At 51.2% G+C, this 13,269-nt stretch overlaps 1 protein-coding gene across 5 annotated transcripts; it reads left to right on the top strand.

The window, feature by feature from the left end:
- Window positions 1–3,979: 3,979 nt before the first annotated feature.
- Window positions 3,980–12,677, top strand: Wbp2 (WW domain binding protein 2). 5 transcript variants are annotated; one of them, XM_006993647.4, is made up of 8 exons: window positions 3,980–4,701; window positions 7,518–7,626; window positions 8,776–8,911; window positions 9,703–9,795; window positions 10,443–10,577; window positions 10,798–10,920; window positions 11,439–11,515; window positions 11,630–12,677. In XM_006993647.4, the coding sequence occupies exons 1-8, from the start codon at window positions 4,643–4,645 to the stop codon at window positions 11,681–11,683; spliced, it is 786 nt and encodes a 261-aa protein (XP_006993709.1). In that variant the 5' UTR covers window positions 3,980–4,642; the 3' UTR covers window positions 11,684–12,677. The 5 variants fall into 5 exon arrangements, with proteins under 5 accessions (XP_006993709.1, XP_015842664.1, XP_006993708.1 ...); XM_006993646.4 differs by having other exon boundaries at window positions 4,460–4,701; window positions 10,795–10,920; XM_076543750.1 differs by lacking the exon at window positions 3,980–4,701 and adding an exon at window positions 4,900–5,108.
- The last annotated feature ends 592 nt before the right edge of the window (window positions 12,678–13,269 follow it).

Here is a 13,269-nt window from a genome sequence, read left to right as displayed (position 1 = left end):
GGCTACAGAGATGGCCTGGTGTTTGGGAGCACATACTACTTTTCCAGAGGACCCAAGTTCGATTCCCAGCACCCATGTCAGGCAGCTCACAGCTACAGGTCCAATGTCTCTGGCCTCTTCCTGCACCTGACTCCTTTGCACGTACCCACACGGACACTTACACATATATGCATAATTAAAAATAAATCTTTTTAAATTTTATTTTTAGTTTATCTATATGGGTGTCTCTCTGTGTACCACATGCATAGGGAGGCTCTCAGATGCCAGAAGAGGATGTCGAATTCCCTGGAACTGGAGGTGCAGAAGATTGCGAGCCACCATGTGAAGCATAAATCTAATTAATCTTATTAATAAAAACCAGGAGTCAGATACTGGGGTAAAACCTGAAAGATCAGAGAAGCAGGATTCAGCCACAGTACCTTCCTTCCTCTTCTGTTCCACCAATCCAAAAGGGTTGAGATCCTGTCTCAGCCCCGCCTTACCACTTCCTGTTCCTCTCTCTACAGACCTCCAGACCTCCGTGGTTAACTAGAGGCTAGCTCCACCCCTGACTCCAAGCAAGCTTTATTTGTCAGAACACAAACAAAATATCACACAACAACCATATGAGTGCTAGAAATCAAACTCAGGTCCTCTGAAATAGCAACTGTTGAAGCACCCCTCCGGTCCCCTAACATATGTATGTTTTTAAAAAGAAATTTTAAACAAAGGTGGATATGATAGTACATGCCTTTAGTCCCAGTACTTGAGAGTCAGAAACAAGAATAAATCTATGAATTCATATGCAGCCTGGATACATATCAAGTTCTAAGCCAACCAAGGCTACATAGTGAGACCTTATCTCTGGGGGAAAAAAAAAGAGTAAAAAAATGGCTCAGTGGTTAAGAGCACTGGCTGCTCTTCCAGAGCACCCAGAGGACCCAGGCTTGATTCCCAGCATGCACATGTTGGCTCACAACTGTCTTTAACTCTAGTTTCAGGAATCTGATGCCCTCTTCTGGCTTCCATGAACACCAGGCACACACATGATACATGTACATACATGTAAGCAAAACACATAAAAGGAGATGAATAAAAAGTAAGTTTAAAAACAAATTTTTGAGGCAGGGTCTTGCTATGTAACTCTGGCTGTCTGGGAACTCACTCTGTAGACGAAGCTGACCTCGAACTCAGAGATCTGCCTGTTTCTGCCTCCTGAGTGCTGGGATTAAAGGGGTGCACCAGCACCACCTGGCAAAAAAGGAATTTTTTTTTTAATTTAAAAAATTGAAGATGAGGTTGAAATAAAGCAAAGACATTTCTTCTCCTCACAGATATTCATATCTCTGAAGAACAGAAGTGTAAATCAGGAAACACTGGACTAGCTGGACCAATCCAACAATCCACTCAAGGAAGTATTGAGTAATTCAGCTGGAAACTGGCCCAAACGAGGCTGTTCATAAATTTTCTGTCCATTGTAATGTCCAGGTCAAGAGGCAAAACTGTGACTTCAGTGAGTGTCAAACAAGATATGACTAGAGTCTAGAAACTTCTCAAAGACTGTGCTCCTGAGATGACATCTCCCCCAGAGACCTTCCTTCCTCCTGCTGGTCTGTTCCCAAGTCTCAGGAAAGACCTTTAGGTCACAGGAAAGAATTTTGCTCTTTCTATTTATTATTCGTGTGTGTGTGTGTGTGTGTGTGTGTGTGTGTGTGTGTGTGTGTGTTGCTCCTGTTTGAGTGCAGCTACCTGCAGAGGCCAGAAGAGGGTTTCAGATTCACTGAAGTGGACTTACAGGCCATTGTGAGTCACCTGATTTGTGTTGGGAACTGAACTCTGTCCCCTGGGAAAGCAGCAAGCACTCTTAATCCCTTAGTCACCTTCCTGGTCACTTACTCTTTTGCTTTTGTTTTGTTTGTTTTTGAGACCTCTCTCTCTGGCTCTGGCTGTCCTGGAACTCACCGTGTGGGCTTTGAACTCACAGAGGTCTGCCTGCCTCTGTCTCCAGATGCTGGGACTAAAGGCGTGCTCAGCCATAGCTGCCTATTAATTTTATTTCACTTCATTTGTTTTTGTTTTTGTTGTGTCGTCTCCCCGGCCCAGACAGGGTTTCTCTGTGTAACAGTCCTGGCTGTCTTGGACTTGATTTGTAGATCAGGTTGGTCTTGAACTCAAAGAGATCTGCCTGCCTCTGCCTCTGCCTCCAAAGTGCTGGGATTAAAGGCATGCAGCACCATGACCAGCTTGTTTTTGTTTGTTTGTTTTGTTTTGAGACAGGGTCCCTGGATGAAGACCTGGATGGCTTGGAATTCAACATATAGACAAGGAGCTCAAATTTTCAGCAGTCCTCTTACCTCTGATTCTGATTGCTTCATTACACGCAGCTTGGATTTTGCTCTTTAAAAAACAAAATAAAGGCCGGGCGGTGGTGGCGCACGCCTTTAATCCCAGCACTCGGGAGGCAGAGGCAGGCGGATCTCTGTGAGTTCGAGGCCAGCCTGGTCTCCAAAGCGAGTTCCAGGAAAGGCGCAAAGCTACACAGAGAAACCCTGTCTCGAAAAAACCAAAAATAAATAAATAAATAAATAAATAAATAAATAAATAAATAAATAAATAAAACTGGGGAAAGGGACATAGTCCAGTTTAGTAGAGTGCTTTGCATAATGAGCGTGAAATCCTGGAGTCATCTGATCGCTAGCACTTTGTAAAGCCCAGCGTGGTGATACACAGCTGTAATCTCAGGAGGTGGTGGAGCCAGGAGGCAAGGAGTTTAAGATCATCATCAGCTACATAGTTAGTTGCTGGCCAAATGAGCTACTTGAGACCTTGTGTATTAAGTAAATTAATAAATAAATAAATCTGGCCCGGCATGCTGACAGAAATCTGTACTGTTAGCACTTGGGAGGTAGAGGCAGGAGGACCAGGAATTTGAGGCTAGCCTTGGCTACATAACAAGTTAGAGGTCCGAATGGGTTACAAGAGGCTTTCTCTCAAAAACCAAACAAAAATCTGTAGCCATTTTGACTTTTATCAGAGTACCTAGTAAAGAAAATAAAGAGTACAAAAGAGTCCTTTGCACGGAGTCATCCTGAAATTCCCAAAACTGTCTCAAAGGGCTGGTGCTGCAACTCCTGCTTGAGATTCTCTATCAGTATCAGTATCCTATTTTGTGCAAATAAAAGTGTATTTCTTCCTTAAAAAAAAAAAAAAAGATTTACTTTATGGGACCAGAAAGATGGCTCAGCAGCTAAGAGCACTTGCTGTCCTTGCAAAAGACAGGGATTTGGTCCCTAGAACCCATGCAAACAGTTTACAATCATCTGGAACTCCAGCTCCAAGAAATCTGATACCCTCTTCTATTCTCTTGAGGCACCTCTACACACTGTGGTACACATCCATGCATGCAGGCAAGCCATTATATACACAACATGAAAATAAAGAAATATTTTTAAAAATATCTATTTTCAGTACTTTTTAATGATGTGTATGTGTGTGCATCTATGTGGGTATGTGCATGTATATATGACGCATGAGAAGGCCAGAGACATCAGGAGCTGGAGTTAGAGAAAATTGTCAGCCGCCTGACCTCAGTGCTCAGAAGCAATCTGATTCTACTGAGGCTGGTCTGGAAATCTTTATGCAACCCAAGTTGACCTCCATTTTGTGGCAACTTCCTGTCACAACCTCCCAAGTGCTGGGATGTGGGCCACTATGCTATCTACTTCAAATCAAACTCTGATCTCCTAAGGTTAAGGACCCTCTGCACTCTTTCCCAGCCTTGCGAAAGAATCATCTCAGAGATGGAGTTTAGATTCACTACAACGCAGTGGACAGACACCCACTGCTGGGTCACAAGCTGAAATGAGTCAGTGGTATTTTGAAAGTCCTCTCTGGCCGTTGGCCTCACACTGTCTGGTTTCATTCAATTATTCCAGGTCTTGCTTGAACGCTCTTGCGCTGGCCAGCCAGAAAGGAAAGCAGCGCCATCCCGAGGCCAGCTGATGCAGGCGGCTGATGCTGGCCGGGGAAGAGGGTGGGGAGCGGACCACTCTCCCCAGAAGTTCACACAGACCGACTCGGGGGAGTCAGGGTTTGAGTTGATTAAAGCGTATTTTGCTCGGACTCTTCCAGTCCATCATAGAAGGGATTGTGTCTCGCACACCCAAGTGTATGGGCGAACCACTCAGGTCAGTTGGGGAAATGAAGGCGGCTCATTAAGTGACTTTTACTCGTTGCCCACATCAAGTCATCACGTTTAAGTTACATTTCTTCGATTGAGTTTGCTTAACACGACGAGGCCGGGTAGGGAGCCGCGTACAGATGTTCAAAGTTTTGTAAATAGCGTAGCCAGCCTGTCCTACGGTAAACAAGACTACAAGTTCCAGAATGCGTTCATCACTCAACGCAAGGAGAAGTCGCGGTTGCGGGACCATGGCCTGCTGGGAATTGTAGTCAGCAGCTTGTTTGTGATGCAGGTGCAACTTGGGGGAGGGGGAGCGGGAGTAAACTCTCGGCACGTGACATTGGAAATCAGGTGGTTGGCCAGCCTACGCGCAGGAGCTGTGATTGGCTGACTGCAATACGAACGACGCCACTAGAGGCGGGCCAAAGACCGGCGCAGGCGCAGAGCGTTGCGAGCCTCGGGACCCCAGCGGCAGAGACTATGGCGCTCAACAAGAATCACTCAGAGGGTGGCGGAGTGATCGTCAACAACAGTGAGAGGTGAAAACACGGCGGAAGGATCCTGGAGACTCGAAGGGCGGGTGTCGCCCACTGTGTGTGGAGGGCGGTGGGGTGCGGTGGGGGAGGGAATTGATGGAGTGCTGGGGGAAGGGGCGGTAACGGCTGGAGGCGGGGCTGGAGGGAGTGGGTGGGTCGTGGGGGGAGGACCGGGACGCTGATCAGCTGGGGTGCTGGGTGGGAGTGGGGCGGCAGAATGGTGTCCGGGTTTGGGGCTATGAGTGAGGCCAGCGGGTGATCGCTTGAGCCCCTTCGCAGATGGAGTCTTGAAAATAATTGCTCTTTATTGGGCGTTTACTACGTTGTTACTGCGCGGCAGCCACTGCGTCTGGTCTACCTTAGATAATACATCATCTTGTGCCCCAGAAACGATCGTACACATTTTCCGGGTAGGGCAGGTGAGGGCCAAGAGAGGGTAAATAACTAGGCTTAGTGCTGTGAGTTACTGAAGGGAATAGAAGGCAGCTATCTTGACCCCCAAAATCAATAGGCATCACTCCTCCTGTCCAGTCTTCCCGTATATTCCAGAACTTCTCAGATTCCGAGAGAAAGGCTGAGGCCCTAGAGGTGGGACTAAATGTCAACTGCTCAACCCAGTGCCTGGCCCCAGCGGGCCGTTGTAAAGGCCTGTCCCTTGCCTGGTTCTCTTGAATTCCTGATGGCCTAAGTCGGTTTCTCAACTTTAAGTTTCTTTTCTCTCTGCCCTCCCCTGCCACCATCCACTCTTTCCGTCCCAACTTTTGGGCCCTGTCGACGGCTCCTCTTTCCTCTGTTCCTTAGACATTGGAAATCAGACTTGAGCTATGCAGCCTTGAATTTCTTCTTGAAGGCCAAGGGAGACGTGGTGGAGGTCAGAGCCTACACCCATCTTGGGACCTGTCACTTGGGAATGTTTGATGAGTCAGAGGAGAAGGGGCGGGTGACCAGACAGGATATGCTGACTTTGCCTCCATAGTTCTTGGCAGGTCCTGGCCAGCCCAGCATGGATCTGGTCCCTTCTGTTGAGCTGGGTCTGTGTCCTCTATTACCTCTGCACCAACAAAGGATATTTGGGATGAGGAGGAGACAGGAATGAAACCCTATGAACTTGGACCTTTAGATCATGTAATCTGAGAGACCTTACATTGTTCTCTGGTGTACTTCATCCAGGGCCTTGGCTGGGCCAAGTACTTTGAGGCCTTTTGATGGCTGCCTCCTCCACGACCACTCTGTCTGGGTTTTGAGTTATGGTTTCATTCCAAGTTGGCCTTGAACCTGAAGCAGTCCTACCTCAGGCTTCTGAGCACAGGGAATTCCGGCATGCATCACCAAAACCGGAGCTCTTTGGTTTCATCGTTTGAGAGTGGTTTTATTTCTCTTACATTGGGTCTTTTCAAGAAGGTATCTGCCCTCCTGGGCCTCAGCACCTGGCTCATAGCTCATTGTTACCTAATAGGGTTCTGGAAAGAACTTAGCCTCACTTCTGAAACAGATGTGTCAGTAAGAATTGAAATTTAAGTGCAGTGCTCAAACTTTGATATTTAAACTAGTGAACATTAGTCTTTAATTCATAAACCACTGTTAGAAATGAACATTGAACTCTTCCCAGAGAATTGGTACATGTATACACACGCACGCACATCTATCTCAAGGACTTTATATACAGACATTTTCTGCAGCTCCAGCTAAAGAAGCTTGGATTAAGGGCTGGGAAGATAGTTCAGCAGCTAATATTCTCAACCAGGCGGTGGTGGCATACGCCTTTAATCCCAGTACTCATGAGGCAGAGGCAGGTGGATCTCTCTGAGTTTGAGGCCAGCCTGGTCTATAAAGCGAGTTCCAGGATAGCCAAGGCTGTTACACAGAGAAACCCTGTCTTTAAAAATCACACACACAAAAAAAACAACAACCAAAAAAAAAAAAAACCATGCAGAGGACCCAAGTTTAGTTCTCCGCATCTGTGTCAGGTATCTTAGAACACGGTGTCTCCAGCTTCCAAGGATCCAATGAAAGAATAGAGTTGTGTCTTTGACATTTAATGTGTGTGTTGCTGGGGAAGATTCCAGAGCAGTGACCATGCTGGGCAAATATTACTGAGCTACATCCCCAAGACAAATGTTTATGTATTAGGTTGTTTTGTTGTTTTGATTTTTGGGTTTTTGTTTTGTTTTGTTTTATTTTTGGTATTTTTGAGACAGGGTTTCTCTTTGTAGTTCTGGCTGTCCTGAAACTCACTTTGTAGACCAGGCTGGCCTCGAACTCACAGAGATCCACCTGCCTCTGCCTCCTGAGTGCTGGGATCAAAGGTGTGCGCCACCACTGCCCGGCTTATATTAGGTTTTCAAAATAACATCAGTAACAGAACTGTGGCTGTGGTTCCAGTGGAAGGATGCTTTCAGAGCACGTACAAAACTCTGGGTTCCGTCCCTAGCACCTCAGGTAACCAGCATGGTGGTAGAAGTCTGCGATCCCAGCACTTAGGAGGTGGAAGCAGGAGGAACATAGCAAGCTCAAGAGCAGCCTGAGCTGTATGAAGCTTTGCCTCAAAAACTCCAGACTAGAACACATACTGTTGCAGGGCTCAAGAGAGACTGAAGAGAAAGCCCAGGTTATCTAATCCAGCTGGAGAGGTGAAGACTCTTACCCTGGTCACTTGGGGGCTGTAGAAATGGAACTCGGGACTCTAGACCCAGTGTATTCCTCTCTGGCTGTACAGATGGTTTCCTTGTAGTGCTGTTGTAACAGTGTTGTGAATGATGTGTCCTGTGTCCAGGGTGACTGATGGCATCATCGGAGCTCTTTGTTGTTTTTCACCACAGCATCCTAATGTCCTACGAGCATGTGGAGCTTACATTCAATGACATGAAGAATGTGCCAGAGGCCTTCAAAGGGACCAAGAAAGGCACCATCTACCTTACCCCATACCGGGTAAGTTGTAGGGCAGATCAGAGGCTCTGCTTTCAGATGGTCCTGTGTGTCTCCACTTCAGCCTTGTGACACCAGTGGCCTCTGGAGAATGCCAGTGCCTTGCTCTGCCCATGTCTCTGTCACATGATCCTGGATTCTGGAACCACCAGGCCCTCTGTTCTGCTTTCCTGACCTGCACCATGCAGATTCCACCAAAATCTCTCTGAGGTCGGATACGGCTGCCGCAGTGACTTGCCTGGAGGAGCCCTCGAGGCTGTGTAGAGCGCAGTCAGAGTGATGGATGTGGTAAACAGGGTACAGTAGCTGGGCCACAGCCTCCAGGCTGGGCAGAAAGCCTTGCAGAACCCTGCCAAGTGACAGATGCCAGGCTGCAGAATGGCCTCGCCTGAGAATGAGCCCTGTGGGCGCTGAGGAAGACAAATGAATAGTTAGGACAGGGTGCTGCCTGTGGCTTCCCACCAGTGGTGTCAGGATGGCTGGAGAGAGTGGGCATCTGCAGGTTTTGACGACACAGCACCTCTCAAACCATGCCCTCCTCTGGAGACTCACATTTCCCTCTTCCGTTAGCTTGAGTGTCTGGTGGTTTGGAAACCCAGGGGTTGCCCCACATGATGGAAGGGGAGGACTTAACTCTGACCTCCATTTGTGCACTGCGGCATGTCACACCCACACACCCACCTATAACATAAGTAAATGTAATCAAGGAAAAAAGAAACTGAGGGGTTTTCCAGGTATGGGACAGGAGGGCTCTGTGGCTGTTAGGCAGAGTGTGACCCCACAGGAAGTCACAGTGATCCCTTCTTCTGGACCCTTGTGCTGCATTTTGTATGAGCCTGGCCTGCCCTGCACCTAGCCCAGCAGCCTCCTCCTGCACACAGCCCCGGCCACGCTCTGTCTCTGGAGAGAGAAGGTGTATCCTCGTCTGCTCTACAGCCTGCGGCTTCCTCCTCTGCACACCTGAGTCTGGGGCCTCAGCTGCACCCAGGCCTTTCCCTTCACAGCACTGAGAGGAGCCATGCGGCTGCCAGACCTGGGCTACACTGCCTGCTCTGGCGCTGGGAACAGACCCAGCACACGGAGCACCGGTGGGGAGCCGTGGCTGAGCCCGGTTGGTTCTGGCGCTGACGGCCTGGTTGCCTCTCCCTGTAGGTCATCTTTCTGTCCAAGGGGAAGGATGCCATGCAGTCCTTCATGATGCCCTTTTATCTGATGAAGGACTGTGAGATCAAGCAGCCGGTGTTCGGGGCAAACTTCGTTAAGGGGACCGTGAAGGCTGAAGCGGGAGGTAGGTGATGAGAGCTTGGGGACACGATTGGGTGGCTAATGAGGTGTCCGGGCCATCTCTGACTGCCAGCCTCCTGGAGATGCCCTTTTCAGACTCGTCCAAGCCTCCCCCTTCCCAGCCGTAAATTCACATCAGATACCTGGGCTAATGGCTGAGCGGCACAGGTGGCTTGGTTGCCAGGAGCTGAGAAAGGCTGCCTTAAACCGGCCTTTTGTTCAGAGAGTGAGCCCAGCGGAGAAATGAATGCTTATTTTTCCCCAGGGAAGGCCTAGGTTTTAAATTTGGGAGGAACTGTGTCCTATTCCTGGGAGGAGCCTTCCATGAGATCCAGGGAAAGGCAGCTACCTCACCAGAGGCTGGCAGGGCCCTGCATGTGACCGACTCCCAGACTCCGGAGGGCTCTGTGTCCGCCTCCGTTCCTTCTGACCCAGCCAGGCTGGAGGGACCGTGCTCTGTCTTGAGGCCTCTTAACCAGCGCTTTACTGGTGGTAGAGAGAAGCCTTCTCCCCTCCCCCTTGGTATTGGCTCTACAATCAACCATGTAGCCTTGGTGCTGGCTGTGTGCTTGGCCGGGGGTGGGGGAAGCCCTCTTGAGAGGATGAAACCCACAGGCAGGAGCCAGGCCATCGTGCAGCACCAGGTGTTTTGTGGGCTGCAGGCAGAGGCCTCACCCCTTCCCGACAGCCTCCTCGGTGTTGGCTGGTGGCCAGGAGAGGACAAAGAGCCGTCTCTCTGAACTGAGCATGTTTTCTCTCTCCCCACTGTTCTCCACTGTCCTTGCCCCTTCTCAGGTGGCTGGGAAGGCTCTGCTTCCTACAAGTTGACCTTCACAGCAGGGGGCGCCATCGAGTTTGGCCAGCGGATGCTCCAGGTGGCATCTCAAGGTATCCCAGCTCTTAAAAACTTGGGGCGGGGCTAGCGACACACCTAACATGTGGGTTTCTTGTTTGTCCTTTTATTTTGTATTGTAAGCACCAGGAGGTAACAATCTGGCCCAGCTGACAGGGCTGGGAATTGGGAAAGAAACCTGTTATTAGTCTGTGGGTTTCCTTTGCCCATAACAGGCATGCAGCATTCTGACAGAAATGTTTGGACTGAAAAACAAACAAAAAACCCAACTGTTAAGTTACCGTCCAGCAGCCATTGTAAATTACCGAGCACACCGTGTTGAACATTCGTCCCCTCTCTCTTCACCTCTCCCCCAGTCGTTGTCGTCCCGTTACCCCCACCACACACACACACACACACACACACACACACACACACACACACACACACTCACACACACACACACACACACACACACACACACACACCTTTCCATCCACTTCCCTCTCCACTGCGGTCCTTGACTCTGGTCCGATTGCCTCCTGGCCTCTTTTCCCACCCTCCCCTTACCACATGGTGACCTAGGCAGACCCAGTGGGGTGGGCAGTGGAATGGTTGTAGGGCACACCTGTGGGCACAGTCCTGGGGCCCACCAGTCCCTGAGGCAGGCAACACTCATCTCTCTCTCCCCTTGTACTTATAGCCTCCAGAGGTGAAGCCCCTAATGGAGCCTATGGGTACCCTTACATGCCCAGCGGGGCCTATGTCTTTCCCCCACCAGTCGCCAATGGAATGTACCCCTGCCCTCCTGGCTACCCCTATCCACCGCCCCCACCTGGTGAGTGTCGTTTGCTGCCCAGCCTCAGCCTCCCCGCCCACCCACTTACCGCACCTTCAGGTTGCAGCGGGGAGATGTGCCCTTTCACCTGCTTTAGACATAACGGACATTGGAGAGTTTAGAGAGCACCCCGGCCGGGACCTAGACAGGCCCCTCCCAGGAGTAGCCTTCTGAGGAACCAAGCAGGCTGCTCACTGTCTGTCGCTCTCTTCCCAAGCAGAGTTCTATCCAGGACCTCCCATGATGGATGGGGCCATGGGATACGTACAGCCACCACCACCACCCTATCCTGGGCCCATGGAGCCTCCAGTCAGCGGCCCCAGTGCCCCTTCCACTCCTGCAGGTGAGGCCCCTGGGCTGCTGGCAGTCCTTCAGGACCAGCTCTCCTTCCGGAGGCCTAACCGAGACTCCCACAAGATGGCTGGAAGCTACTGAACACCTCAGATGATGAAGGGTCTCTGGCTTCCACCACCAGAGGGACCAACAGAGTAGCCTGGTGGTGAAGAGCTGTATATAGTCCAAGGGCTGGGTGTGGTTCAGTGAGCCCTTGCCTGGCATGGGCTAGGCCTGTGTTCTGTGTCCCCGCTGTCACAGAACATGGAAGAACAGTGTGAAGATGAGGTGAGGTCTAGATTCCAGCCTTGTCGGCCCTCGGCTAGCAGTGACCTTGGACCCAGAAAAGAAGGTCACCTGTGTGCCTCAGTGTTCACCTGATAGACTTATGCCAAGGGCATGAAAGGGACGGTAGGGCAGTGCCAGCACATGGCAGATGCTTAGGAAAGTCGCTGCCCCAAACTCAGGCAAGGGCAGAGGAGGGGGCTTGTTGGTCATTGCCGTTCCTCCATGTGTTTGCCTTGACAGCTGAGGCCAAGGCCGCAGAAGCAGCTGCCAGCGCTTATTACAACCCAGGCAACCCACACAATGTCTACATGCCCACGGTGAGTGGGGCAAGACCGCCCGCCCGCCCTCTCAGTCACTCAGCCTGGGAGCCGTGATGAAAGAGACCACAGCTCATTCTGTGGTGTCTCATGTGATCTGTTTTCTTCCTTTAGAGCCAGCCTCCTCCACCACCCTACTACCCCCCAGAAGACAAGAAGACCCAGTAGACCCTGCTCACCTCCCTGCCTCTTATGGATGACCCTTTCCTGGGCCTCCCATGGAGCTGCATCTGGGACTCTGGGAGGCCAGGGAGGGCCCGCTCTTCCCCAGGCCTGATTATAAACAGTTAGCAGGAACTAGCCCTGATCGAAGGGTGGGGCTCCGGGCCTCTGAGAGGAGCCTCCCAGCTTCCCACACTAGCTCAGCCCGTGGCGCTGCTCATCTAGCTTCCCTCTCACCACCTCTGGGGCTCTCAGGAGCGCGGGATGACCCCTTGTTCCTCTCTGTAATAGCTCCTCCCCACAGAGGGACTCTCTGGCCACTCCTCCACCACACCAGCCCCTCAGCCTGATGGCCACTGAACTCCATCTTGGGGGCTTATCCGACCAGCCTTGTGTCTCCCGCTCCGGCCCCGCCAGGCCATGATCACATTCCTTCCCCTGGTGTGTGCCTGACCCTGGAAGGCCGCTGTCCCAGCAGATGCTGAGTCCACATTCCCTTTGGCCAGGCTCTGGCCTCAGTCCCACCCACCCTGCCTGCCACACTAGCCTGCTTCCTTCTGTTGCCCCCGGCTTTGGGAATTTTACCCTGAGCCTCCAGCAGTTGGCGGCATCAGAAGCAAAGGCACTGTGGCCAGGAGGAAGCCCCCTCTAGTGTTTCTGGGAATGATTTCCCCTCCTCTGCCCGCCCCTTACAAGGGGCTTCTTCACAGGAGCATTAGAGAATGCATGTCTGTCCGATCGGTCCCTCTGGTCTGGGAAGGAGCCCCTCCAACCATGTGACCTGTAAGCTGCCATCTGCCCCTGGAAGCTTCACACCCCCTGGAAGCATTAAGATTTGCTCTTGATGTTCCTGGACGCAAATTGAGGAGATGGTTATTTAAAGAGAATTCCCTATTTATTTGACACAAAAAAATCCAGTAATATATTAATGTGAAATAAACCCTGTTTGCACCTTGATTTGTTTGCTACAACTGTGAAATAGTAAAATGAAGTAACTGGACGCTCTGACTCTTGTGTGGTGACCGGGGTGAGGTCTTCCGGAAGGAGGGGCCGCTGGCAGCTGGGAGGTGGGGCTAGGGAGCCTGTTTCCTGTCTGAATCTCTCAGGCTACATTTGAACTGTTCCCAGCCTTCCTACGGAGGGCCCTGTACATGCCTGGGATGGTGCATAATGCCACCTGCTGCCAGCTGGGGCAGGACAAGGCCTGTATCCCATCTGCAACTCCCGATCGCCTACTGAGCACAGGCTGGAAGCAGCTTTGTCGCCCAGGCATGCCAGGACTCCTGTGAGGGAGTGTGGCTGGGCTGGTACTGCAGTGTGCACCTTCATGCCACCTGACCAGGGGAAGAAGAAGCTGAGCCCACGGCCAGGCTGCACCCCACAGTCAGGGCTGCACCCCACTCAGTCAAAGCTGTGGGAGATCTGGTACCGAAGTGTCCTCTGCTGACTAAGATGCTCCCACAGAGAGATGGCAGCCTCTTCCTTCTGCCGCCCACCCACAGGGGCTCTCAGGGCTAGTGAAGGAGCACCGTCCTGACCACCGGTGGTGGGACTGGGCTCCGTGTCCCTACTGTCCCTCCTTGGCTAACACC

Source organism: Peromyscus maniculatus, chromosome 8 (genome assembly GCF_049852395.1).
Source record: "Peromyscus maniculatus bairdii isolate BWxNUB_F1_BW_parent chromosome 8, HU_Pman_BW_mat_3.1, whole genome shotgun sequence".
NCBI classification, from domain to species: Eukaryota; Metazoa; Chordata; class Mammalia; order Rodentia; family Cricetidae; genus Peromyscus; species Peromyscus maniculatus.
The sequence above is the reverse complement of the archived record's forward strand: the minus strand, read 5'-3'. Positions and strand labels throughout refer to the sequence as shown.